Raw genomic sequence first — 27,834 nt, 5'->3', positions numbered from 1 at the left:
GGTGGTCTTTGTCGGCTAGGTGTTTGATTCTGGAGATGATTAGCGGTTGGTGTTTTGTTTTGTTTTCTTGGTAGATGGTGTGTCCTAGGGAGCCATTGGGTTTTTTGTAGATTAGGACGTCCAGAAAGGGAAGTTGGTTGGTTGCTTCTATTTCCATTATCTATTTCAATTATGATAGAAATTCAAAGATTAATAATCACAGATAGAATTGAAAAGAGACTTGAAATTATAGATCAAAATACAGAAAGTACGGCGGGAAGAGTTGAGAATACTTATAAAACAACGATGAACTTTGAGGACAGAGTTCAAAAAATCAGAGATATGAAAGTGATAAGAAAATTGTTGACACTGACAGCAAATCGAGTGGAGGGAAATGATAAGTGCAAAATACAGAAAGGAGAGATTGATGAACTTGAACTCTATCTCAGATGTCAAAATATAGATGAAGAAAAGGGAGAAAATTTGGCAGAAACAATGAGTAATTTCAGCAGAAGCACCAACGATAACAAGTCAAGCTGATGAAAGGAACAGATAGTGGGTTTCGAAACTTTATAAGATATGCAATGAATAACAAGTTGTCAAGAGAAGTCCACATAAGACTTATCAAGAAAACACTTAGAATACAGATTCTACAAATGGCAAGAGATATTGGACTGCACTATTTCTGGAAGAATACAGGATGATGAAATGACACAATAAAATTTAGTTAAATGTAGTTAAATTTTGAGTACTATGTATAAGACAAAGTAATAATAGCTATAGTCAAATAAATGATTAATAACGATAATAAAGCATTTATATATACTAGATTAATAATATGAAACTTTATACAAGTGAGGATGATGGAGTTGATGTTGAAAAATCTTTTTATAAAAGATAAATAATTTTATATAGAATAGAATATAAAGATGTAATATCATTGGATGATTTCAGGATGATGTAATGAAATGTCATAATATAAATTTACTTAAAATTTAATGTTTCATATAAAAAGGATGTAATAATAGCTATGCTTAATGGATGTTTAACAATTATAACAATTTGTATACATGTATATTAGATTGATGATATTAATAATGGAAAAAACATGGAATTAAAAATTATTAGAATGTTATCAATGCTAAAATAATAGAATGACAGAATAGGATATAAAAAATTCTTTATTATTGGATATATTGAATCATTATAATATAAATGGATACATATTTAGAATACCTTGTTTAAAATGGAGAAACAATAGTGATAATCAAACAAATGAAGTATAATAATGTATACAAAGATATTTGATTGACAATATGTGATTTTTGATAAAGCTCAAGTGATGACTCTGGAAAGGACTCAGAAAAACCTTGTAACCAATCAACACACTGTATGCAGTTGAAGAGGTTTTTATGTTATATGTTTTGTGTGTTTGTTTGAAAATAAAAAAAATATTTTTAAAAAAGATGTAAAGGTTGTGGATCTGACCTAACTTGAGTCTGAAGCAGCATACAGTATGTGGGATAAGAATCTTAACTTAAACTGCTTTGAATCATTTTTGCTGATTGCATTATAATAAATGGATAATGCCCAACTTTAAAAAAAAACTCTTGATGAGTATTTTCATGACAATTGAGTGGAAATGAAATTAGTGAATTAACAAAAATGTAGTTTTGCAGGCTACTAAGAAAATTTCAGCCCTGTGTTCTTTTTGAAACTCTAAAGTCAAGAGATCTGAAGGATGTGAGACTTGTGGATGAGGCCTGTATTGTAGACGGGAAAGCTTGCAGTCATGAGGTACAATCAATTCAAGTCTGAGAATGTCCACAGGAAGGTTATTGCTATCCACACTGTAGAAGGTGCTGGAACAAAGAGTCCTGTTTCTGGCTGAGTACAGCAGGCGAATCGAGCTCTGCCACCTGCCCAGCATTCATCACCAACACTCGGTCTGAGTCCAGGATAGTGTTCAACCTGGTAGAAATAAACACAATAACATAGGCAGAGTGCTAGAATACCCCAGATGTGCATTTGATGCTCCTCTTAATATAATTCAAATTTTTGCAAACAGTGGATGAGGTGGCCACATTGTTTTTTAGAAAAGGTTGTTACGAGGCTTAAATGATACATTCTGGGAACAGGTTTAATCAGTTCTTTTGCTGTTCATGTGAATTAGAGTTTTTGCCTATGTTTTTATTTGTTGAAAATCACACTAATGGCTTCTACAGGTCAGAGTGTCAAGATTGAAAAACACTTAAACTTCTTATGACTGTTACCGTTTTTCAACTTGTCAAAGAACTAGGTGGAGCGAAGGGGAAGTTGGAATGCAGAGGCTCCAGACTTCAGTCGTGAGAGCCAAGGACACTTCTTCAGGTGGCAGCCAAGACATGGATTGTTATTAAAACAAAAGAACGCTTCCTAACTGGACATGACTTGTTCCATGGGAGGAGCAATGAAATCTATTTCTTAACTATGTAAGCTTGCACGGGAAAATGTAGAGTTATTTCTGCTTGTTTGAATGCCGAAATGATGTATTCAATAAAGTTTTTCTTTTGGGATTTTAAAGTTCCTAAAATTGCCTGTTTTTCTTGGGTTTGTTAGTTGGATGGTTTTATTCCCATGTAGGCAGTAGATCTGTATAAAAGCATTACAATATTGACAGTAACATCAGACATGTCACTAGAAGGCAAAAGCACAAAACTATGTCTCACTTAACTTTGGCTATGCCATGGGGAATTCATTGGAGAAAGCAATTATGTTTGGAAGAGTTAATGGTAAAAGAAAACCCATCTGTCAAAGAACATGGTGGTTGAATGCCATCAAAGCTAACATCAGCTGGAGCATAGAAAAACTCGAAGTAGTACAAGATCAGAATATTTATAGAGACCTGGCCCATAAAATCACCAAGAGTCAGATTTCACTGAATGGATAACATCATCATCATCATTGGCAGTAAAATGATCCTCAGTGTGAAATCTTTTTCACACATGTGCTCTGGAGCAGGATCTGCACTGGAACCATTTTCACATATGAGGCAGGACAGAAGTAATATTTGTTTAAAATACAATTGCTTTTCATTGGGCATATGCTGTAAATTGCACTGTTCATCTGTTTTTCAAATGTGAGCATGAGGCAGAGATCAATAGAATAATTGATGAAAAAGATTAGGTGGTTTTAGGGAGGTCACTTCTGTTTAAAAAAAACATAATAGCACTGTAATTGATGGTCACAACGAGTGATGTGTGTATTGTTTAGAAATGTGAAGACCCAGTTTAAAATGTTTGAAAAATGTAAAAATGTTCCCATCTTCCCATGTGCCAATTTCAAACAGCTTTAAAAACAGAAAACTAAATTTCTCTTGGTATCTGTGGCTGCCCAAATCCACTCTTAAGACAAGCTTTAGTGCAGCCTGATCTGGAAATCACTTCCCCCAATCAAAGAGATATTAGAATCAGGCACTCAAAAGAAATGCTGGCAGGGAAAACCTTGAATTTCGAGGGAAAACAGCATTAGGCAGTTGGCCTGGGTGTGTCAGTATCATGGTGAATAGTTGAAATGTTGGTGTAGAAACATCCTTCAAGATATTCAGCATAACATGATTTTTGGTCAGTCACTACCAGAAATATATATGAAGTTAGATTTTTTTTTTCAGTTATACAGACTGAAGCGCAGAGGCTAACAAAGAAATAGAACATTACCTATGGGCAATAGTTAAAACAGTTTTATCTGCAAATCGCTGGCGAATGGTCTGCTGGATGAGTCTGTCTGTTTTCTGATCAATACTTGCCGTGGCTTCATCAATGCAAAGAATCTATGATTGAGACAAAGTAGAAAGCATTCTTCCAACACAAGAAGAAACTGATGGATGCCATTACTGTGAATAAAAACATTTTGGTAAACAAAGCAAGGATCCACAAAGTCCAAGTGTGGACAGCAAGATGCTTCTGGAAAGTCTCAAATCATGAAGACAATAGTCTTTTTGGTTTTACTCTTGATTTCAACCCAAGCAACTTCTCTCCTGTGGTAATTCCATTTAGATATCATGGATCTGTTACTCATGAATAGGAGCTACATTTTGAAGCAACAAATTACATTAATTTCTTGAGCCTTGTAGGCAGCTAATCTTGAGTTACAAGAGAACAATACCTTCTTTTCTACCCAATTCGCCATATATATAGTTTTATAAACTTACATAATGCCATTAAGTACTTTTTTTCTTAATGAAAAGTCCAGAGCAACCTAGTCTTTTTTCTCTTTAGGACGGATGCTCCATACTTGCTTCAGTTTTTCCAGCTCCAAAATAATGGTTTTGACACTTTCCAAGTATGGCAGGATGTACAAAAAAAAATGACCACCACTTACCTTGGCCTGAGTCAAGAGGGCCCTTGCTAAACAAACCAGCTGCCTCTGTCCTACTGAGAGACTCTTTCCTCTCTCACTCAGCTCACAGTCCAGCCCACCTGCACGAAGAAACAAACGTAAGATTAAATTTTTTGTGCTAGTTCATTTGCACCTGAAGCTCGAGAGAGAAAACTAAATTGTAGCAATGAAGTGCTGACAATATGTGCTCAGTGAAAAATTCCTTTACTACAACATCCCTTTAGAACACGTATTCTGAACAGGAGTTGTGATGCAGGACACTCTTCATCTACCTATCTGGTTACTCCCATAGCTCCCTAATGCAAATGAAAGCTCAATCATTTCATGGGGGAAAGCTGAATTTTCCCCAAATTTATAAGGAAAACTTCGCTGCTTCAGAAATGAAATGGGGAGAGGGGAAAACAGCACAGAGAAAATGCATAAAAATAAGAAAAACTACAGTAACCAAGAGAATGTGAATGCATGTTCACTAAGCAAACAAGCTTACAGAGAGCCCGCCCAGACAAATGCATATAAAGCATATATACAAAGGGAAAAACATTAAAGAGTGTTGAATACATAACACAGAAAGCATCCAGACATTTTGCAATCAGCCATATCTTAGGTCAGTCATGTTGGGTTTTAACTACTACACTTTTTAAACATTTCAAAAATAACAGCCCCTCCCCTCCCACCCCCAGTAGGAGTCTCCTTTCAAGATTCTTGGCATCTTTTCTTAAATATTTTACCAGCAGACTGAAGCACCCAGTATTTTATGCAAAAGTGAGAGAGACCCAGAGAGAGAGAGAGAGAAAAACACTAAAACAGAAAGTGGAAAAAGTTGAACAAGTAGCTCTTCCTCAATGATTAGATTTCTGGACATGAGGGGCAAAAGAAAATAGTTCACCTTTATGACATTATAACATCTTTCTGAAGAACTATCTGTTCCTCTGCTTGTCTACTAAAGTAAGGGTGTGAGACGAAAAAAGGGAAGGGTGAAGAAGTAGGAAAAAGATCTGGCCTCAGATTTCTTTATTTTGGCTCCATCCAACACCATCTTGATAACATATTTCTGAATAAAGTTAACCCTCTTAAGCTCAAAATGTATCATTCTGTGGCAGCCTGAGCATTACCCCTGTGGGTATTAATTAATTTTCTTTTTTTATTACTCTGATCAGTTTTCCAACACCTCATAATTTCAAGGATGGTTTATTAGGTTTTTGATGCCTTTTGCTCCAGCAACTCCTTTTTCTACCCCAAGCAAAAGACTCACCCATCTCTGTAATTAATGTGTGCAAGTGGCATTGCTCCAAAACTTGGTGCAAGTCATTATCCGTGTGTTGCTGCTGGGGATCTAGATTCTCACGGAGTGTCCCACTGAACAAAAAAGGGTCCTGGGGAATTATGGCCAATCTAGACCTAAAAAGAAGACAGCAGGAAATAATAGCAAGCACACAACTGATACATTAAATAACCCTTTTTACTATCTCCTTAAATTGACTTCTCAAATGGATGCAAAGGAGTTTGAGGAACACTGGCATCACCATTGATAAACTGAGGCACACTTAAGTGGTTTATCAGCAAAGTTTAAGCATGATTAAGTTTGAGAATCATGGTACCAACAACTGAAGGATTAATAACCCCTGGAACCTAGAGCCACTATTATTGAAAATGACTCACCTTAGCTCCTTCAAGCTTACAGAGCAGTGGTCGATACTGTCTAGGAGGATGTGTCCACCTCTCAGTTCCACCATGCGGAAAAGGGCCAGGAAAAGAGTGGATTTGCCAGACCCCGTACGTCCAACTATCCCTATTTTTTCCCCAGGATAGATAGTGAAGGTAACGCCATCCAGGGCATTGGGTAATTCTGGCCGATAGGATAATATTACTTGTTGGAATTCAATATGCCCTGTAACTGGCCAGTTTGGGGGTACCTTAAAGGAAGAAAACAACAATGTTAGAAATGAGCAAAGATAGCTACAACTTTGTGCAATTTGTTCTGATCAATTACTTAATATCACCAGTAGAAATACAGCAAATCAAATCATGGAGGACTATGTAGTAATGATTATTGCAAATGTTATTTTGAGTTCTTCCCACTCTAGATGTAATAGTTTGGTGGAACAGGACTGGGCTCACCTGCCCTCTTGGCACCAACTACTTTTCTACTGAACGTCAACATTCTACTGAATGTTGCAGTCTTCCAGATGATAGCATGGACTTCATTCCTAACATGAGCTTCATTCCTAGAATGGAACCCTACTTTTCTGTGCTCTTCAGCAATTCTACAGAACCTAGGAAATCTGCATCAAGAAATTTATTGAAATTATTTCCTCTTCAGTGTGGCTGTTTTTACCCTTCCTTCCTGCCTCCTCTGACTCCAAATTATGCCTTATTAAAACAAAGTGAGTTTGGAAGAATGGAAAAGATACTGGAGATTTGAGTTCACCTTCACCTCTTTACGTCCTTCGAGAGGACCAACTGCTTTTTCAAGGACACCACAAAAGCAAAGGCAGCCCAAAGCAATCACTACAGTTGCATTATATGAAAACGAATATTCTACATCTAGATAAACAAATTGTTCAAATGATTTTAGACAAGGCAGCCTTACCGGAAGCAATTCCTCCTGAGGTTCTATGGGAATTTCTGTTGCATATTCTTCTGTTCGTTCCACGCTTACCATCATGGTCTCTGTCTGGGTGAAGCTGGTGATGAGTCCTGACAGCAAGTTTGTAACAGATAGAGCATAGGAAAGAGCCAAACCCACAAGACCTGGAGGGGCAAAAAAAAAAGGCAAAATAAAACAAAATTGAAAGCTGAGATAAAAAAGCAAAGAACTAGTGATGGTAAGAGTGGTAAGAGATAGTAATCCATCTCCAAAGGTAAAGGACAGAAAGGTGCCAACATGTGAAGAAAAGTTTTCCTTGGAACTGCTGAAGTGATTCTGATACTAGTATCCCAACTTTTTTTTCTTTTTTTTTAGAAATAGTGATCCAGAATCTGTTCTTTCTTTTTTTAGACACATGCTTACTGCTTGAAATTAACATCCTGGTTCATCTATCCTTAAGTATCTTCAGAAAGGAATACTCTGTTTTTCTGAAAATAAGACCTCCCTGGATAATAACCCCAATCGCCCGAGTGCATGCGCTAAAATAAACTCTCCCCTGAAAATAAGCCCTCCCAAAAATATTGCAACACAGCAGCAGCCATGAGGTGACCACGCTCGCCTCCTCCTGTGCCTCAAAAATAGTGAGACCTCCCCGAAAATAAGGCCAAGTGCTTATTTCAGGGGTCAATAGAAAATAAGACCCTGTCTTATTTTGGGGGGGGGAAATGGTATTTCCAGACAGGATTCCTAATATTCCAGATCAAAAGCACTGATAATTATTTTGTTCATAAGGTTGTAAAAATGGGTCCGGCCATATGGTAAACTACTTTATGACTGTCATGACTTAAGGCTCCATTACAGTTGTTAAGATAGGCTACACATCTGAAGAATACCTTCGGTTTAAGACAGTCAGTCTAACTTTATAGAGATGATTAGAAAGAGAAGCCTGCCATGCTGAAAAAAAGGTTCCAGTAGTTCACTACACTTTACCTGTTCTCACATTGACTTCATTTGACTGCAATATTATTATTCTCTTCTTTTAAGGGAAAGATAAAGGAACAGAAAAACCACCTGCCTGCCTACACATACAATGCATGTTGATTGTACGAGCAAAAAATACTTTTCATTACTTTTTCAGCATTGGTACTATTATCCTTTCTTCGGCGAAGGGAGAAAAAGCCAGAATCCATATTTAATATCAATGATGAACAATATTGTGAGTGAAAGAAAGAAGACTGAGTGGGCAAGGATGGTATAGATGGATTGGTGCATCTTTGCAGAGTCCATAATTCCATAGCTTACCTGGATCACCCAGTTTCTGCTGGTGTTGAATGATGGCAATTCCTGCAATGGCAGTAACCACAGCAACTCCAATCATCTGCAGCCGAATATCTAGCCACTGCATTGCCGTATTGCTGGCAAAACGGCAACGCTGGTTCAGTTCCAGTTGTTCTTGATTCTCTGTCTCAAACCTAGACTGGGTTCAGCCCAAAGATTAACATTAGGAAGAATTTCTCATGCAGTTCAGTTCTTATCAACTTTTGAAACAGCTCTCACTTAGCCAAGTGAATTTACACATCCACCAGCTGAAGAGATAAACTCACCTCCCAGTCATCCTGGTTGCCCGGATAGTGCTGAGGCCTGTCAAGGTCTCTGAAAAATGAGTATAAATAGGCGACAAGGTGAGGCTGTAGAGACGCTTCAGTTCACGAGAGGTACGTCGATAATAAAGCTGGATGGAGTAATAGACGGCCACCAAGGGCAGTAAGACTAGCCCAATCCAAGGCAACCCATAGGTTATCATCACCAGCATGCCCAGCAGTCCAAAGATGTTGGCCAGGAAGATGTTGAGAATGAAAGGGAGACTATCATCCACACAGTACAGATCTGAAGAGAAGCGATTAAGAATACGACCTGTTGGCGTGGTATCAAAGAAGGTCATGGTAGCCTGGCAATAGAAAAGAAAAAAAATAATAAAGAAGGCTATGGACTTTTGGAATATTAGAATGTACTGGAAATATCCTGGTATATTGCAATGTTATTTTGTTCTTTTTAGTCACACTGCAGTCCCACACAGGACTATCTTTTTTTTTAAGCAACATTCTCATGTAAATAGGACTATAAGTTTCCATTGATACTTCATGATGTTTTTATTAAACTATGTTTGTTGTCCAGTGGTCAAAGTCTGTGGGATCATATGAAAACAGACTCTGATTCAAAGGGTCATGTGACTAAACTCATTTAAAAACACGATAGCTAAGTATACTTATAAAAATCTTGCTGGCTACCAAAATCAATTATTTCAATTATTATTTCTTATAGAGCACCAGGAGCTTTAGGGAGCTCTAACAACATTCTGAGATAAGCAAGCATTCATAAAATCCCCCAAAGGGCCAATCATTGTTTCCGGAACTGTAGAGCCAATGAAGTATAATTATAATACAATGATCCTATTATTTAATGTTTTCCTACCATATGTAAAATAACAGGACAACGGCAGAAAAAACAATTACTGCCAACTGCCTTCCATTGAGGACCTGTACACTGCACCAATCAAAATAAGGGCCATGAAAATATTTACAGACCCCTCGCATCCTGGACATAAATTGTTTCAACTCCTACCCTCAAAAAGATGCTATAGAGCACTGCACACCAAGACAACTAGACACAAGAACAGTTTTTTCTCGAATGCCATCACTCTGCTAAACAAATAATTCCCTCACCACTGTCAAACTATTCATTAAGGCTGCACTATTAATCTTCTCATTGTTCCTATCACCCATCTCCCCCCCCGCCCCCGCTTACGACTGCAGGACTGTAACTTTGTTGCTTGTATCCTTACTATTTATATTGATTGTTTCCCGATTGCTTATTTGTACCCATGACTATTATTAAGTGTTGTACATTATGATTCTTGACGAATGTATCTTTTCATGTCTTTTTATGTACACTGAGAGCAGATGCACCAAAGACAAATTCCTTGTGTGTCCAATCATACTTGGCCAATAAAGAATTCTATTTTATTCTATTAATTTTCAAAAATCTAAATGTTTGAAAAAATCAACTTTTCTAAGTCTCAATTTTTATCTTCCTCTCTTGTTCCTTCTTTTCCCAATAAGGGCTCCCAGGTCATTACCTTCATCACCCGTCTAAGCAGTCGGTTGTGAATGACGGTCGCGGCGTGGATGGTGCCACAGGCAAAAAGAAAGGCCCGCAGGATGGTGAAGACTGAATTTGCCCCAGCAATGCAGCCATACACAGTCAGGTAAAAATTCACATTCAAAGTGCTATTTGAAGAAATGGAGCTCAAGACTGGAGAACTGAAGAGACAGGTAAAATCAGTTTGGAAATGGAATACTCCTCCAAGTCAGCTTCCCTCCCTGTTTTGACCAAATGCAATAACTCTCTCCCAGGAGGGCAGGAAGGGAGCTTCCTCCCACCAACAGCACTAAGCACCTCATACTTTTAGTCCTTGCTCCACCTGTGCCTTCTTATCAGTCTGGCATTCAGATTCAGGCCTAGGAGTTTTTGGAAATTCTACATTCACTCAAATCTACTCACTTCAGGCACTGAGGTCAAGCTCAAGTTTTTGCCAGTCACATTATCTAATCTTTTCTACCTTTGAAGACATCTGAAAGATTCAGTCATCTGTTTATAGGGGAACTTGCAACAAATGGGAAAGTCACTGGAAGCATGATTACTCGAATCTTATACAGTAACTGGCCATTCCAATCCTCTCCACTGAAAACATGCTGATTCCCATCAGGTTTCAGCAAATATTGTGCATCTCCCCTATTCCTTGCTCCCTCCCCCTGCAAGTTGCTCTGCCTATGCATAGTCAGTAGCTGTTTAGTTAATGTTCAGCTTCTTAATCATAGAAAGAAAAGCCATATGATCGAGGTTTTCCCTTCTGCATTCCCAATTCACTCCTCACTTCTAGAGGCAGTTTGGGAGGAGGACAGAAAGAAAAGTGCCAAAAAGAGAAAGAATCTGATTCAATAGCATGTATGTTTGGGCAGTGAGGAGATGCTAATAAAACATAGCCAAGCTCTTTGATTGACATACATGAGTCCTTCATGGGAGAAGAGCAGCAGAGATGATGAAGGAAGGGCTGCCAAGCTGCTGATGGAGTTATTTTCAGTATGAGGTAGGCTGGATATCCAGTTTGAGAGCCACCAATCGGAAATATTCCTAGAAGCTGCAGAAATGGGTAAGTGACAGTGAGTGAGGCTTTATTTATTTAAATAAAAGTTAAGCTTATCTGAATGACTTTGAGGTGAAGAACTCACCACAAAGCAACTCCTCCTATCAATTTTAATATAATAAAGAGCCCCTTTGAAAGCACTTTTAATGTGCCTCTATAAACTGTTTGAATAAATGCTGAATAGAACATATTGGAAAATGATTACTGTTATTTTTTAGTGGTATTATAACACTGTAAGTGGCTTTGAGCTGTTTGATTACATAGCATAGAAGCCACTAATAAACAAATATATGTGCATGCCACAAATAAATTACCTTATGTGAAAATTAAATTTTAGCAACAACCTTTTCCTAAATTACATGGAATTTTGTGAAAGCCTGTGGCTCATTTAGACTTGCTCACATAAGAGGAAATCATTTATTCCTGGTATCTCAGAATCAATCCATACAGTGGATTCCCTGAAAAGAGGCTGGAGAATCAAAATTTTCCTATATTGTAGATTATAAAGCTGTTAAATACAAAAACTGCCAGTAAATCACTAACATTGTACTGTTACCACAAAGACTTAATATTTATTATTGATCTTTAAAAGAAGAAACTTCAAACTTGAGAATTACAAGTTTTGTCTATTTTATAGGTGGCTTATATGTTTGTTATATTTAATTTATAGTCTACCCCAGGGATCAGCAACCTGTGGCTCTGGAGCTGCATGTGGCTATTTCATCCCTCTGCTGTGGTTCCCTGTTGCCAGTTGGCACCACAATTTTGAGAGGAGCTTCCAGTTTGGGGGAGGGGGGAAGCAGGGTGTGCCAAGAGGAGACTCTATGGCAAGGAGTGGGTTTTCTGGTCAGCTCCACAATTGATAGGGCTTTTGGTAGGACAGGTAGAGGAAAAAGGACAGCACGCTAGAAGGACTCTGGTGGGGAAACCAGACTTTTGGTCAGCTCCAGAATTGAACGGGGGGCTTCTGGTTAGGACCTTTGTGGTTCTTTGAGTGTTTAAAAGGTTGCCGACCCTTGGTCTACCCAATTCTCAAACTGTCGGTGGCTTACAATTAAAAACCAATTCCTAAATTTTTTTTACAACAGGCTAGAAAAGCAAAGTACAAAAAAACAAAAACCAAGGAAAATACATGTTCCCTAGAAAAGAAAAGGTTGGGGGAGAGGGGAATTCGACAATCATTCTGTCCACAATGCCTGAAGTCTTCAACAATTCTCATAATTGATGCAAAATGTCCAAGTTTCTATAAAGGTGTCAATTTTTTTGAACCAAAGATTCTGAATTGCTGAGAAACAGCCAGCAATCAAGAGCAGAGAGAAATCTGAACAGGGAAAGAGCAATGTTATAAGCTTACCCTGCATGAGCAGCAGTGAAAGGAGTATGGACAATGCAAGGCAGCTGCCAACAGCCAGCCAATATGCCCTGTAGACTTTGAAAGCCACTGCCCCTTCTTTTTTCTCTTCCTCCTGCTTAGGAAAACAGCTTAATTGGGCCGGCTCTTCTTCCTCATGTTCCACTTCCTCCACTTCATTGCATTCAGCGTCTACTTTGGAACAGGAATAATAATACCAAGAAACAGGAATAACAATAATAGGACACTGGAGGTTCTTGACTGGAAACACCTACTCCCAAAACCAGAGGACTTCTTATGACTTTTGCAAAGCTTTAATCCTATTTTATTACTCAGAAGCAAACTTCATTTAATGCAGACAGCAAGTAAGATATTCAGGTGAATGTACCGGGATACAAATACCTGAATTCTACTTCTTTGTCAGTCATTTTTTCTTGAAATATATGGCCTGTCTTTCCCTAAGGACAATAATAACTAGTTATTCATAAACTTGTAACCAAAAGGCTTTGCAGATAATGGTTAACTCAATATCTATCTATCATCTATCTATCTATCTATCTATCTATCTATCTATCTATCTATCTATCTATCTATCTATCTATCTATCTATCTATCACTACTACTACTACTACTACTACTACCACCACTACCACTACCACTACCACTACTACCACCACCACATCATAGGATTCAGATGTCTTTGGTGTTCTGCTGTGCTACCAGTGCAGACATACTGAATTTCCCTAGTTTATAATCCATAAAGTTTTCTTCCTCAAGACTTTCCTCAAATGCACATCAATTCAATTTTTTTTCAAGACGCAACTGGACTTTCTGGGTTTTTTTCTGAAGACATTTCGCTTCTTATTCAAGAAGCTTCTTCAGTTCTGAAGAATTGAATTATGTCAAAATTGAACAACCCTCTCTCAACGGGTGGGTGGGAGGGGAGAAATACAACATCATCTATCTCCAATCTACAACAGAGTCCTTTCAACAGTTCCAAGAAGGCTCCACACCCATTTGCACCACTCAGGTGACCCTGATGACACAGATAAACCTCCAGGTGACCTTAATGACCCATTAAAGGAATGCAAATGGCCAGCTGTTTGCAAAGAGTATAAATCCTTCCATTCTCCACTATCCATTCAGAGCTGAAGAAGCTTCTTGGATGAGAAGCAAAACATCTTCAAAGAAAAACCAGAAAGTCCAAGTTGAAAAAACTTGGGGAAAAAAGCACCTGTGGGATAACCATGATCTGGATGACTGAGAATCTCCATAGACACATCCATTCAATAATAAGCATTAATGGAATATGGCTGTTGCAGGATCATTAGCATCACCTGGCATTACTAATTGTATCCCCCACCCCAAACCTGAAGCATTTTTGTAATATATTTTCACCTACAGGTACAGGATTCTATTTATATCACTGATATTGCTTCAATTTGTGAAACTAAATGTTTCTGAAAATGTTGAGGCCATTCATACTTACTTCCTATCCATCATGTATTTTTCCTAAATTTGTATTAAAAAGGATATTGCAGAAGTAGAAAATACTCTCATTTCCCCTACATGATTTCAAATATCTGAAGCTCTGTTTCCTCTCCAAAGAAATGTTCAAGATTTTATGTACATGGAGATTTATTTTATTTATTGGGAAATCACCAAGATTCATTAGCTCAGCTTCCTCTATCTATACTAGGATTCTCCTCAAGATGGCTATACTGGCTTGCAATTCTGGCAGTACAACTACAATCTCAACACATTTGGTGGGTACCTGATTAGAGGAAGAGTGGGCTAGTGCTTCCTGTCTCCACTATTATATTTGAAAAGAAAACAATAAATAAGTCCTGTGTGCTTATCTATCTTGTGGCCTCAATTGAGTTCCATTTAAAAAAAAAAATCTAAACTAGCTTTATTCTTGTATCCCACGACCCCAGACTTATATTATTTTGACTGATTTCAACAAACCCATTCCTGTACCATGATGAAAATACCTAGTACTTACTTGTGTCCTTCCTTCTCTTGGTCACTGCCCCAAGTTTAGGGGCAGTTTCTACCAATGGAAGAATGATTGCTGGAGTACCTAGTAAAATAGGAAGATTTTGCTATGTTTACATTTCTGTTTACAGTCCTCCTATGCTTCTTTCTTAACAGCATTTCATTATCCTCCATCTGAAAGAACTGGATTTCTATTGAAAAGCCAAACCCACTGGATTATGGTCTATTTTATTTTTTATAAATTAATTATTTTTTTCTTTTTTGAGGAAAATTTGCTCCATCTGCTTCCACATTAAACATTTCTAATTCTTAATCCTTTCTAATTAGAAATATAGAGTGAGTTTTATTTTGATGTAAGCTGCCCAGAATCACCTTGGAGCGAGATGGGCAGCAAACAAATAAATCAACAAATATAAACAAACAAACAAACAAACATTAATTTCATTATCCTGTTGTAACTGTTAAGTCTTTTGTGTGGTGCTTTATTAGCTTTTCTGAATAATTCCTTCAGCCTTAATTTTATTGGTTCACCAGCATATTTTTGTCCCTTTTTCTGTTATACTGAGTATGCTTGCTATGAATATGAAAACAAATTCTCTATTATGTAGAACAATTAATTCAGTATTTTCTCTTAAGCCAATATTTTTTACTAAATACCTGTGCATTTTGTTAATTGTACTTATTAATAATGAGCTTTTTGTTGGAACTTACAATGCAGCAAAGTTTGAAAAGCCTTTCAGGCAATTTTAAGAGCCATCGGAATTGAGAAAGAACCGGTGACCCTTCTTTATAAGCATGCAGGAGCTGATAAAAAGCTCCCAAGAAAAAACGGGAGTCTGGTTCACATTCTGAATTCCTTTTCTGAGGTAAGTATTTCAAACCCTTGGCAAAGAGAACAGTAGAAGGCATCAGGCTTTACCTGCCCTGAGAATTCTGCCATTATCCATCAGTACTATCATGTCAGCATTTCCCAAAACCTCAATTCTGTGGGTGCAAAGAATCCGAGTTTTGTGTCTGAGAATTCCTAGGATACACTTCTGCATAAGGTGATTAGCTACATCTGCATCAACAGCTGCTAGTGGATCATCCAGAAGGTATAATTCTTTCTCCTGTAGAAAAGAGTAATGATGTCTCAGCCTTTTCCCACCCAGAATTGTAAAATATCTATCCATTTAATTTGATCCAACAAACTGGGTATAATTCAGATCCTGTCAGCCAAAGAATGTTGACTGTTGGAAACTAGAAGACAGGCCTTCTCTACTGTAGCCCCTTCTTTGTGGAATACTCTTCCTGGCAGATTAGAATTGCCCCAACCCTTTTGGCCTTTTGTAAGGCTTTAAAAACTTGGCAGAGTACAGGGTCTGGGGCAGTATTATGCCGGTTCACCCCAGTTTGGGCAAACTGGTAGCGGCGGCAGGAGGCTCTCCCCACCCACCCAGACGACATCATGGATGCTCTGCGCATGCGCAGAAGCATGGCGCACGAGCAAAGCGAGCACGCACATACGCAGGCTCCTGGTTCCAAACTGGTAGCGAAGATAAGAGGAAACCATTACTGCTCTGGGGCTCAGAATGTGTTAAGGGCCACATTTTAGTAGGTTATTTTGATTGCTGCATGGATTAATTAAAATAATAAAACCATCAAAATAATAGTTTCTCTTAACTGTTCTATAATTGTAAGCCTCCCAGAGTCACTTTGCTGAGATGGCTATAGAAATTGATAACACAAATAAAAATCACCCAGGACAACAGCATTCATCCAGTCCTTTATCTACCTGGTAAACAGCTCTAGCAAGTGCAATACGAGCTTTCTGTCCACCACTGAGGGTGACTCCATTCTCACCCACCTCTGTCTGATCACCTGCTGGCAAAATCTAGAAGTTAAATAGATAAATTATAATTAACAGAACAGTTGCTAAATAGATGCACTGAAATAAAGACAATTATTCAAAACTCCATGATGCTTAACTCGTAACTCCATCATATCAATAGGCAACACGTAGGCCAAAGGTCACATATGTCATAAACACCTCTTCCAGCCGTTGATCAATGAAAATTCAGCAGCAAACTGCCATACACTAATGCCACAATTCCTTGCCATTATAGGGCAGGCAGGGAGAACACAGGAAACAAAACTTGGATTTACTTAACATAGCAACTCCTGCCCTTTGGAACAATATTTTCTCAGATATACAGTTGTTCCTGAAGCATTGTTCCCTCTAATTTCTGACACAAGTACAAATTTGTGCACCACAGTATGAGTATATAAGCAAATTGGATAATACCTGTGCTATAATAGTGACATATTAAAATGTTTACATACTTTTTTTTGGGGGGGGGGCGAGGGAGGAGCTCCTTCATGTGTAGGAGGCTCTGGGGCCCAGAAGAAGTTGTGGCAGCACTAAGTAATTCTTGCTTAATTAATTTTCTTGAAGAACCTATAGGAGTTATTTTGAACGTTATGGAATACTCACATTCAAGTCATCAGAGAGAGCACAGGCGTCTATTACTTGCTGATAAAATTGAGCATCGTATTCCTTCCCAAAGAGTATGTTTTCACGGATGCTGGTGAACTGGATCCAGGGCTCTTGAGCAGCCAACCCAAATCCTTTCTCCAAATCCCAAACATAGACCTGTTCACCTTGACTACAAACATATCAGTAGTGAGGAACGGGCATACAAAATGGCTATCCAAATGATTATGGACAATGGGGCCGGTTATTCTTTACATTCTACACTATATGGAGAAGTCAATTGCCTGGATCAAAATGAATTCATTCAATTATGAAAATACTGGGTATCATCATGTCAAGTCACATGGTTTTGATAACGAAGCTTTAGTCTACCAGAGGCCTATTGTGATTACCCAGACCAAGTGCAAACGATCAGTTGCTAATGATAGACCACTGGGAAAGAAAGCAACAATTCAATTAGAGGAGGGCTGTCAAAACTCCCACCCCACAGGCAGGATGCATCACAAGCTGGCCACACCCACGCCTGGTTTAGCAAAGGGAGAAAAAGTCCCAATATGCCACGTGACGCTGCTGTGACAATGTGAGTATGATGTTCCTGAATTACAGCAATTAAGGTGCTGGCCTAGGAAACAGTAGACAAGAGTTCTAGGTCTTCCTCAGTCATGAATGCCAGCTGGGAATTTTTGGGCAGTCACTTTCTCTCAGCCCAACCCACCTTACAGATTGTTTTTTGTGGGGGAAAATCGGAAGCAGGCTTACCAGGTATATTCACCCCATTGAGTTATACATTATATATAATTCAGATATATGTATGTATGTGTACGTATGTATGTATATGAATAAAAAAATGATATACTAGAGGGAGGGAGGGAGAGAGACCCCTTGGAGATTAAATGTTATTGTAGTAATGGGTACAACTAGAAGCAATTCTAACCTATTCCTGCATTATTCGTAGACAGCACAGTTGTGCATCACAATAATTTAACAAGCTGACTCTTTAAGACAGAGGCATCTTTTAAAGTGTAATGTCAATAGCTATATCCTTTTTTGGCCTTCTTCATAATTCTGAAAACAGACGCTAATTCTTTCAGGAGTCTGCCCATTAAAGTGATTCTTAAAACAACTGCATCTTTTTTTTCAGGCTCATAGTTTTAAAAATGACTGCCATTATCTCTGCAAAAAGAAGGGCTGTTTTAATGAACTGTAGAGAGATGCTGGGGTTTTGAGATCCAAACTGGAGACATCTACAGAATCAGAAGATCATAAATCACTTTTTTTCAGTGTAAATTGAGAACTACCTGTATTGAACCGTAACAAATTAAATGATGTAATGAGTTCAAAGTTACAAGAAGCAGGGTATGACTATTTACCTATTAAGTTCTCCAGTGATAGCTGCTAGCAGTGTGCTCTTCCCACATCCAACCTTCCCGATGACCCCTACTAATGCACCCTAGAAAAAAATAAAGAACAAGATTAGCCTGCAGTCTTCCTCTGTTATATTGCAAACTTTAATTCATTCATTCAGCGCATGTCCTTTCTCTTTCCATACAATGAAATACCAAGGCACCTCTCTTAAGCGGTCTAGATGGTGCTGTTTGCCTTTATAATTCCCCCTAATTACTCACTTTTGTCACCAACAGATTCTGTATGAAAAGTTGGCCTCTTGGTACATGAGATTCAGAGGTTTCTTTGCTTTCTGGGGACCATGAAAAGGTAGAATTGTGCATTTCCAAAGCAGAAGATGAATTCAAAGGACAAACTGAAACAGAACATTACAGCTGTTATAAAATCTGTAGCTAACAGTTCACTTACAGATATAATAATATATATAGATATATATGTAGATATAATTGATTTCACACATAGATGCACATACCTTACCCAAGATCAATATTTTTTTCAGAGCTACCCATGGAAGCTCCCTGCCTTTAATAAGAAACATGTATGTTCAATCATACAATGCAAAGCTCACATATTTAATTTTGCTTGTCCTGATTAATAGATTTCCCATATAAGAGATGGATTTTCTGAAAAATTGGGCTCTGGTTTTTAAAAACATGGGTTAAAGGAAAACTGGATTTTTGGAGCATTGGTAGAAGTAATGGTATCCTATTTTCTTCACTATTGGTTCAATAGTGGGAGCACACGCATGAGCAGAAGGTCCTTGATGATGTCTGGGTGGGCGGAGCTTCACACTGCTGCCTCTACTGGTTCACCTGAATCGGTGCGAACCAGCAGAATACCACCTCTGATTGGTAGGCATGAGTGATTATAGAAAACTGCATTGGGTTACCAAGTTGCCAATCACACTAATATTTTTTTCCAGCAAACATCAAGCACCAAGTATCTATTCTCTTTTCCCATTTACTTCACATGAGCCAGAACTGCTACTGTCATTCTGCTGTCTCATTCCCTCATTTCTTTATTTTTCTTTATTGCTGTACCTCTGCTATAATAAGCATGCAGATCTTGGTCTGTGAGCTCTAGGAAGTGCTGGATTCGATCTAGAGATACTTTGGCTTCCAAGATCCCATTCAGCACCCAAGGGAAATTGTTGAGGGGAAGAATGAGCATCCCGACAAGGGCCAAAGCTGTAAAAACCTACGGTGGAGAGAAAAAAAATAAGTGAGAGGTAATCCTAGCATTTGACCAAATGAATACAATACCACCTTGACACAGCAGAAAATGAAGCAGCGGAAGCAAATGCAAATAGAATATGAAAGAATTCTTGTTCTTGGGTGGCAAGAATATGGAAATTAAATGAAGAAAATATTATGTTGCCAAATGGAACCACAATTGGCAATTGTAACTGACCAGCTACAGTACATAAAGCACTAAATATAAGTCTGGAAGTTGTGACTGTGTTTTTTACACATACGTATATTAAGTTGCTCAAGAAGTCTGAACTACATAACATTTAGAGCTAGAAACGTATTCTCAGATTGGAGGAACTCAGATTCTGAGAGTTTACAGAGTTCAAACATAGAGCAGAACAGATAGAATTCAGTCTTGCATGTCAAATTCTATATACTTTATTGGCAAAGTCCCCTGGAGATGACCAATTCGGATCACTTTTGCCTGGTCTCCACCAGTCTTACCATTTTAGTAATGTTTATTGAGTTTTATAGATTACAACAACTCTAGAGTATATAGATCCTCTTCAATATTCAGATATGGGCATGGGACAGAAACTGGATAGTTTTGGTAACTTTCAATTTTTGGTGGTATCTTGCAAAAGCTAAGAGTACAAGACACTGTTTTGCCGTTTTTCTGCTCTGTCCTGAGGGGATAGCACCAGGTGGTGGATTGGAGAGAGTTTGAACAGGTAACTATTCACTTGTGAGGTACTGCAGGGTTCATTACTCTCCCCTGTGCTTTTAATAAGCTACTGGGAGAGGTTGTTAACAGTTTGGGGTAGTTATACATTGCCACCACACCAAACTCACAAGCGACAAACAAACTGAAATGAAGACATTGCCTGTGTAGAAACTACCTGGTCTATTGCCTGCTCCAGTAATAACTCTGGAAAGCAAAGAATTCATCCTGAAAGGCATGACCTGGAGGACTAATGTCTATTGCTAACCGGAAATGTGAGTGGGGCCATGGTGACATTTGTCTGGTGCACACATTTCTAGAGAACAAGGCCTTGGCAACAGTAACCTAGGCCCTTACTATTTCTAGAATTGACTTTTGCAATGTGGTTTACATGGGGCTGCCTTTGTAAGTTATACAGAAACAATTTGGAAAAGAAGGCAAAAGCTCATCTGCTGGCAGAAGACAGCTACTGATGTCTTTTAAGATTGGTTTTGCACTGTCTCCAGTAAGCTGTAATACAATTCAAAATGCTGAATTTAGTATATCTGGCTTGGCAAGTGGACTTTTGGGTTCAGCAGAGAGAACTAACCCATCTGGTACGTGTGTGGCAAAGTTGGTGGCTGAGAGTTCCTCTAATCAACTGAAAGTACAGTATTTTTCAGAGTATAAGACGCACCATGATTTTGAAGAAGTAAATAAAAAATAGTTTTTACACTCTGCAGGCCTCCTAAACCCTCTGCATGCCTCGTTTTTTGCACACACAAAAAGGGGGGGGGCGAGCATGCAGAGCTTTGGGAGGCTTGTAGAGTGCTCCTAGGGGCTGGGGAGGGCAAAAATGAGCCAAGAATGGCCTGTTTTTCGCAAAAAAAAAAAAGGCATGCAGATGCTTTGGGACACTTGTAGCGGGCTCCTGGCAGCTGGGGGGGGGGAAGGAGCAAAAACAGCCCATTGTTTGCTAATGTTTGCCCTCCCCAGCCTCCAGGAGCACTTTGCAAACCTCCTAAACCCTCTGCACGGCCATTTTTGCAAAGTGGGCAAGGTTTTGGTAGGCCAAAAATGCTGTATTCAGGGTATAAGACGTGCCCAGATTTTCACCCTTTTTTGGAGGGCGGGGCAGAAGGTGCATCTTATACTCCGAAAAATACAGTAGTGGGCTAGGAGCTTTATGTTTGTTAGCTTATATTCCATTCCTATAGCATAGCTTATCCCTAGAGCCAGATGCTAACCTCCCTTGATGATATTCAGGAAGGCCATAAAACTGAGTTTTATTACAAAGCTTTTAATTAGTATTCGATATTTATGATTTTTTAAACTCTGTATGGCTGGGTCATACCAACACCACAGTATTTGTGTATATGTATTTTGGATTAATGGTTTTATGTTCAGTTTTGTATATCTGATACAGCAGTACCTGGAGTCACAAGTTGATGAATAAGATAATAAACCGCTGGCAGTCCTTGTGTTGTTACTTAATATATAAACACTGCAGTCAAGCACACAGATAAGGTATTCTATTGATGTTAGCTTTCTTAAATAATGTTTGTGTGTTCTTCTGTTGTATGCAAAGGTGAAGATTTTAGCCAAACTGATCACCAAACATGGAAATGAACAAGTCACTAATGAATAACAAAGAGAAGGATTGGCTCAGAACAGCAGTACTTCTCACCTTGGTGGCAGACAACTGGTGTCCTAATAAAACATAGGTAATGAAAATGACAATGGAAACAACCACAGGCAATGCTGCCCAGAGGTAGACACACACAGCATCAAGATATTTAATTGCTCGCAGGCTCTTCAGTTCCTTGGCTCGGCATGCCTTCACTCTAGCATCAAAATGCCGTTCCCAGGCATAGAACTTGATCACTCGCATGCCACCCAAGAGCTCCGTCATGAGCTGAAAAAAAATAAAAATAAAGCTGGTAGTCAAAGAATCATGGCTAGTATGTTTATTCTATGACCTGCACTCAGAATCTTCTACTACAAGTCGTCCTCAACTTATCTGTCATTGAGCCTGGCAATTATGGTTAAGCCATGGAGGCTGTAAAGCAGGTCAGCATGTGACTGATCTGATTTTTACAAGGTTCTTTTTTTTTTGGGGTGGCAGTTGTTAAGCAAAAGCGGCAGTCGTTAAACAAACCTATTGTTTGCTATGGGATGGTTTCTGCTGGAAACTAAGTAGGTGGCTGTTTCCAGCAAAAAATATCATAAATGAAGCCATGTGACTGTGGGATGCTGCAAACATCTGTAAATGCCGTCTAGTTGCCTAGAACCTAAAATGTAATCATATGTCTGCAAGCCCGCTGTAACTTTGAAGCCAGGTCATAAGTAGTTTTGGTGAGGGGGTTTCCCATTATTTTGAAGGGTTGCTATGTGACCAATTGTAAGTTGACTACACCATCTGTACAGGGCAGCCATCAGCTGATCCTATCAAGCATAAGGCAATACAAAATATGTCTCCTTTCTGGTGCTAGTAAAATAAAAATAGTGAGCTATCTGAGAGGCTTTAAAATGGAGGGATTAGCAACCAAAAGATTTTGTGCAGCTGCAAAGAAAATATAATGGAAGAAATATTTCAAAAGGGTGGGAGGTTGCAAACAGAATAATTTCCTTCCATTAATTGGTCAGAGCCATTGCACAGGAAGAGTTGAATTAGGAAATAGCCTAAGTTATTATAACCAAAATACCCAATCCTTTCAATGTACATCTGAAAGTCTTTGGGCTGGAATGCCCCTTGGGATGAATATTTTGTAGAGCACACACTTCATATACAAAAGATATTAACTTCTGTAATTATCTCCAGAACTATGATCTACTAGAGATTCAGTAGCTTTGGGATTTCCTGGATGAAGTAAATGTCTTCATTCATGTGGAAATTGGAATCTCCTAATTCTATGAATAAATCTGTTTCATGTGTTGAACCTGGAAGGCCACTAGAAATATGGATATATTACAGCTGTTTCTGTAGAGTCCACACTTTGTTTCTAAAGGAGCCCAGGACTAACGAGCTATTTCAATGACCTATAGCAGAGAAACTGAATAGCCCCTCTTCTGATTAACATGAATCACATGTTAAATTGTCCAGTGAAAGCTTTACCTAAAGCCTTGTCCTCAGGAATAAAACTGGGCAGGGGTTCTGCTATGTTACCTGTGGACCTCAATGTCCTTTTTCTCTTGGAAACCTGAATTTCTATCTGAACTAAATGTAGACCTTTATCAATGGCTAGGACAGCCTTTAAATCATATTACTGTCTCCTGGCTTATGTTACTGAATCATTGCAACTTGATAAATCACGTTAGACCTGGTTATTATTTCTACTACCTAGCATATTTTTATTAATACTTAATGAACTTCAAGCCAATCTTACTTTTTTTTGCCCACTATTTCTCATTCTTTATCTGCACTCTATATAATATAATGTTGCTTACCACAAAAGGGAATAGTGTGATGGGCATACGGGTTGTCCTCATCTTACAACAGTTCATTTAATGAGCATTCAGTTAACAACAGCACTGAAAAAAGTGACATGACTATTTTTCACGCTTACGCCCATTCCAGCATCCCCATGGTCACATGATCAAAATTCAGACACTTGGCAACTAACTCATATTTATGATGGTCACAGCGTCCCGGGGTCATGTGATCACCTTTTGTGACCTTCTGACAAGCTAAGTCAATGAGAAAGCCAGATTCCCTTAACAACTATGTCACTAACGTAACTGCAGTGATTCACTTAACAAGTGTGGCAAGAAAGGTAATAAAATGGAGCAAAATTCGCTTAACAAATGTCTCATTTACCAACATAAATTTTGGGCTGAATTGTGGTCATAAGTCGAGGACTACCTGTATATGCATGTACCAGAAAAATTGCACAGTCATATATTCTCACCTTACCTTGACCCGTACATCTTTGTGCTTCAGCATCTCCTTGTTTTTCTCCATGATGCAGTTAGCAATGACTTTATTAATGGGGACAAGTAGCACAGCCAGAGCCAGTCCACCCAGGAAGGCTATGCCTACCTGCTGATATAAAAGGTAGAGAGTGACAGCAAACTGAAAAGGAAGACTCCACAGCTCATGGAAACTAAAGCAGAAATTGACTAGTCTATCAGTGTCCGTGCTCATAAAGTTGACAATTTCACCTGTGGTGAAACTAGCCAGGCTACTTCCATTTACCCGCAGAGCTTTCTGGTAGATGGCTGAAATAACTGCAGTACGTACAGTAAGTATAATTTTGTTTATCTCATAATTAAACTGATTACGTAAAATGGCACCAAGGAAGGAACTAGCGAAAAGTCCCAGTGCGTACAATACTCCGTGGCTAAGAGGTTCTTGACGTGACTCCATAAAACTGACCAACAGATTTAAAAGCAAAGGTCCGGAAAATCCCAAGAGACCACCGGCTAATTTCAGAAAGCCGAGACTATAATAACGTAGGCCAAAAGCTGCATGCAGCACTGAGAGGAGATGCACAGGTTTGGGAGCATTTTGAGGACCTGCTGGAAGTCCATTATGTCTCACATCGCGTTTGGCAAAGAAGCGGCTTGTGGAAGATATCCTTTCGTCTTCTGAAGCAAGAGCTGCCTTTTTCAGCCAACAGGAGTAAAAGCGTTCACAGACTTTGCTGGCCTGCAGTCGCTGAGGGAGTTGATAGACATCTTGTGGCTTATTCAGTTTCCACTGGTAGCCACGCTTTATAAGAGGGTTCATCCAAGCGTATGAGAAACGTGACAGCCAGCTCTCCCCATCCTCTGCCACTGCCTCCCAAGTGGATTCAGAGAACTCTGAAGCTGTGATCAAGGGTTCCTGCTGCGAGGGGTCATTGACAGAGAAAAGATCTTGCCTATTGCCTACAGGGATGATATACCCAACGAGACAGAGAAGTAGAAAAGCTAACTGGAGGCAGAGAACAGTGAGCCTGAGGGCTGTGGCAAGTTGAAGGGGCTGCTCACCCAACTCCGTCTGGCAGCGCCATACCAATGTGATAACAAGAGATGGGACTGGAAAGAAGGCAAGGATCGGTAGGACTGCAGGACCACGACTGAAGCTGCACGGAGATCTGTAGAGAGCAAGAAGTGCCAGGCTGTGAGTAAGCCATGCCAGTACAGCTGTGCCACTTGTTAGAACTTTCAGGCAAAAAGGATCCAATTTCTGTGGCCAAAGGATTACTGGGATTATATCAAGGATGGACAAACCAGCAAGGATAAAAGACGCAGCAATTCTGCATTTCCATCCCGGTCTGTATGCACATTGTGAGCCAAAAGACCTAATAAAAGAGAAAAAAGAAAGCATTAAATAGGTTTTAGTATTCTTCTAATATCCTTTCCCTCTTATTCTTGAAATGGTATATTTCTCCAGTTTCTGAAGTGAATGATGATTCAGACAAAGAACTGCTCTTTCTAGTGTGTTGAGAACATTATTTAATGAAAAAAGAATGATTAATTTAAAATTGTGTTTGTGCAGATATATATCTGAATGTGTTATCGGCAAAAATTATTTATATGGTCCAAATTAAAAATGTTTCAAGGACGTATAATCCTAAATAAGATTTCTTGGGATTGTATTGTTAATGCATTTCAGAGATTGAAACACTATTGGATGCAAAATTTAAAGTAATCAGCAGGGAAAATAGTGATAAAATCAGTGGAAACATCTTTCAGAGCAAGAAAGCTAAACAGGAATTATTCAATAATATTAATTGTGCAATTATTCGTGGACTTCTGTGTAAGACTTTTGTTTATATTTTCCTCATTATGTTTCCTTTTTTCTAACAAACAAACAAACAAATCTGTCAAGGAAAGAAAACCCGAAGGGTAACAAAATGTCTTTTGAAGGTTAGCACAGAATTCCTCCCCAGGAGGTTGTCCAGGATATCCCAATCTCTCTCTCTACCCGTAAATGATTGTGTTGACGCATATGAATATATACATGACTGTAAAAATAACAAAAAAAGAACTTTCACTTAATCTGAACAGCTTTGGTCAATCACCAAAGTCTCTTTGGGATAGCTTTGTTTGCAAATACTTAATTGGGTAATTGAGGGTGATATAGTGGGCTGGTAGGTAAGTATGTCATACATATTTTCTAATCCATACAAATGATCATTTTAGCTAACATAAAATTTTAGTTAATATATCTTTTTTGTGGTGTAATTAATTACTCCCTCCCATATATAACTGGCATGTGTGTGTGTGTATGTATGTATGTATGTATGTATGTATGTATGTATGTATGTATATATGTTAGTAAGTTGTTAGTAGTATGCATAGAAGATAGCAGCATGCAATTATTTCAAATTAAATAAAAGATGTTGTAGGAGGAGTTAATTTAGAGACCTCAAAATACCTTGGTGTTCCTATGTAGCAGGCACTGATTACAGCAAAGATGACATGAGGAGCCATATTTAAAAGCAGCTGGTTAAAACAGTGTCCAACATTGCTATGAACCCAGAGAGGAAGTGGATCTATGGAACTAGTCCCACACAGATCAGCCAGAACCTCTTCCATCCTACTTCCAGGAAAATATAATAACAATCAAGGAAAATAATTCCTAAGGAAAAACAAACCAAATAAAGAAATCAATATTAAGCAAGTATTATATTGTTTTAACTGTGGTTGGTTTTACGCCGCCCAGAGTCACATTCAACTACATGGATGAATTTGCTAAACAAATAAACAAAATGTAAACAAATGTAAACATTGGGAGAAATGAAGGCTTCCTGCAATGCATAAGGATTGCTGCCCAATTTGGTTTGATAGAAGCCCTTTAACGAATTCAGTAACAGATTTCGAAGGCAGACCAGAAAGCTGGGTGGGTGGCTGGGGATTATTTAGAAAGAAAACGATAGCAAACCGTACTGCTGTCAAGAGATCTACATAGACCAACTCCTTAAACCACCAGGATCAAGGCTTCCCATCCAGTAACCGGGCCCCATTCTCTTCCCCTATGTATCTTTCTGGAATCAGCCAAGGTCGTTCATACAGGAGACGTAAAAGCGATATCTGTTCATCCGCTCTGTCCGGGAGTGGGGGCTCATAAAACTGCCTTGATCAGAATGCTTCTGCACGTTACAAATGCTGCTGTTTCGCCCCGAAGCAGAGGACCAGCTGTTAAAGGAAGGGTCGGGGTGGGAGAGAACTTTGAGCCCTTTATAAGAAAGAACTTTAGGCAAAAAAAATTCCCACGAGCCAAGAACAGGCAGTCGAAGCCGCCCGTATATGCCCGATACAGACACTTTACATTCACACCTTCCGTGATTTCGGTTTCACGGATCGGAGGATTGATTTGAACTGTTTCCCTTCATGTCGCCCGCTTCATTCATAAGGAAGAAAAAGCCGAGCCGGAATCCGAAAGCCGGATTTCTTTCCTAAACCTTAACACCGATCTTACAAAAGTTTCTTTTTTGGAAATGCAACTTCCGGATTCCTTTTGTTGCGCTATTTTGTTTGGCTCTAAGAAAGAGTCAGCTGGTGACCGAGGCAAAGGGAAATCTAGGATGTCAACCAAATAGAATTTCCCCCGCTTCTGGGAAATCCTAGCATGGCTTTTAGAA

General features: G+C 38.8%; 2 protein-coding genes across 3 annotated transcripts in view; one reads left to right on the top strand and one right to left on the bottom strand.

The window, feature by feature from the left end:
* Positions 1 to 10,145, top strand: part of LOC116507961 (zinc finger protein 318-like) — a 42,785-nt gene extending 32,640 nt beyond the window's left edge. For both annotated transcript variants that reach the window (XR_004255256.1, XR_004255255.1), the window contains exon 8: positions 10,063 to 10,145. The gene's annotated coding sequence lies outside the window, so the exon portion shown is untranslated. The remainder of the gene's footprint in view (positions 1 to 10,062) is intronic.
* On the bottom strand, positions 1,382 to 27,673 carry ABCC10 (ATP binding cassette subfamily C member 10). Its single transcript, XM_032216386.1, has 22 exons — positions 27,140 to 27,673; positions 26,628 to 26,831; positions 24,177 to 25,548; positions 21,951 to 22,178; positions 19,414 to 19,570; positions 18,595 to 18,728; positions 18,340 to 18,419; positions 16,970 to 17,141; positions 16,271 to 16,369; positions 15,416 to 15,605; positions 14,504 to 14,581; positions 12,502 to 12,690; positions 11,009 to 11,141; positions 10,080 to 10,263; positions 8,548 to 8,891; positions 8,246 to 8,415; positions 6,947 to 7,107; positions 6,016 to 6,269; positions 5,609 to 5,754; positions 4,339 to 4,436; positions 3,675 to 3,787; positions 1,382 to 1,950 (listed from the first exon to the last, which is right to left on the bottom strand). The coding sequence occupies exons 2-22, from the start codon at positions 26,786 to 26,788 to the stop codon at positions 1,821 to 1,823; spliced, it is 4,593 nt and encodes a 1,530-aa protein (XP_032072277.1). The 5' UTR covers positions 26,789 to 26,831; positions 27,140 to 27,673; the 3' UTR covers positions 1,382 to 1,820.
* Positions 27,674 to 27,834: the final 161 nt, after the last annotated feature.

Source organism: Thamnophis elegans, chromosome 4 (genome assembly GCF_009769535.1).
Source record: "Thamnophis elegans isolate rThaEle1 chromosome 4, rThaEle1.pri, whole genome shotgun sequence".
Classification (NCBI taxonomy): Eukaryota; Metazoa; Chordata; class Lepidosauria; order Squamata; family Colubridae; genus Thamnophis; species Thamnophis elegans.
This window is presented reverse-complemented; position numbering and strand designations above follow the sequence as displayed.

Excerpts from the sequence above, each read along its gene's own strand:
- ABCC10 (XM_032216386.1), bottom strand. The coding sequence starts at position 26,788 with ATGGAAGAGGTTCTGGCTGATCTGTGTGGGACTAGTTCCATAGATCCA. Across the intron at positions 17,142-18,339 it reads ATCACTGGAGAACTTAATAG|TCAAGGTGAACAGGTCTATG; the intron begins GTAAATAGTCAT and ends ATATGTTTGTAG. Across the intron at positions 3,788-4,338 it reads CCCTCTTGACTCAGGCCAAG|ATTCTTTGCATTGATGAAGC; the intron begins GTAAGTGGTGGT and ends TCTCAATCATAG.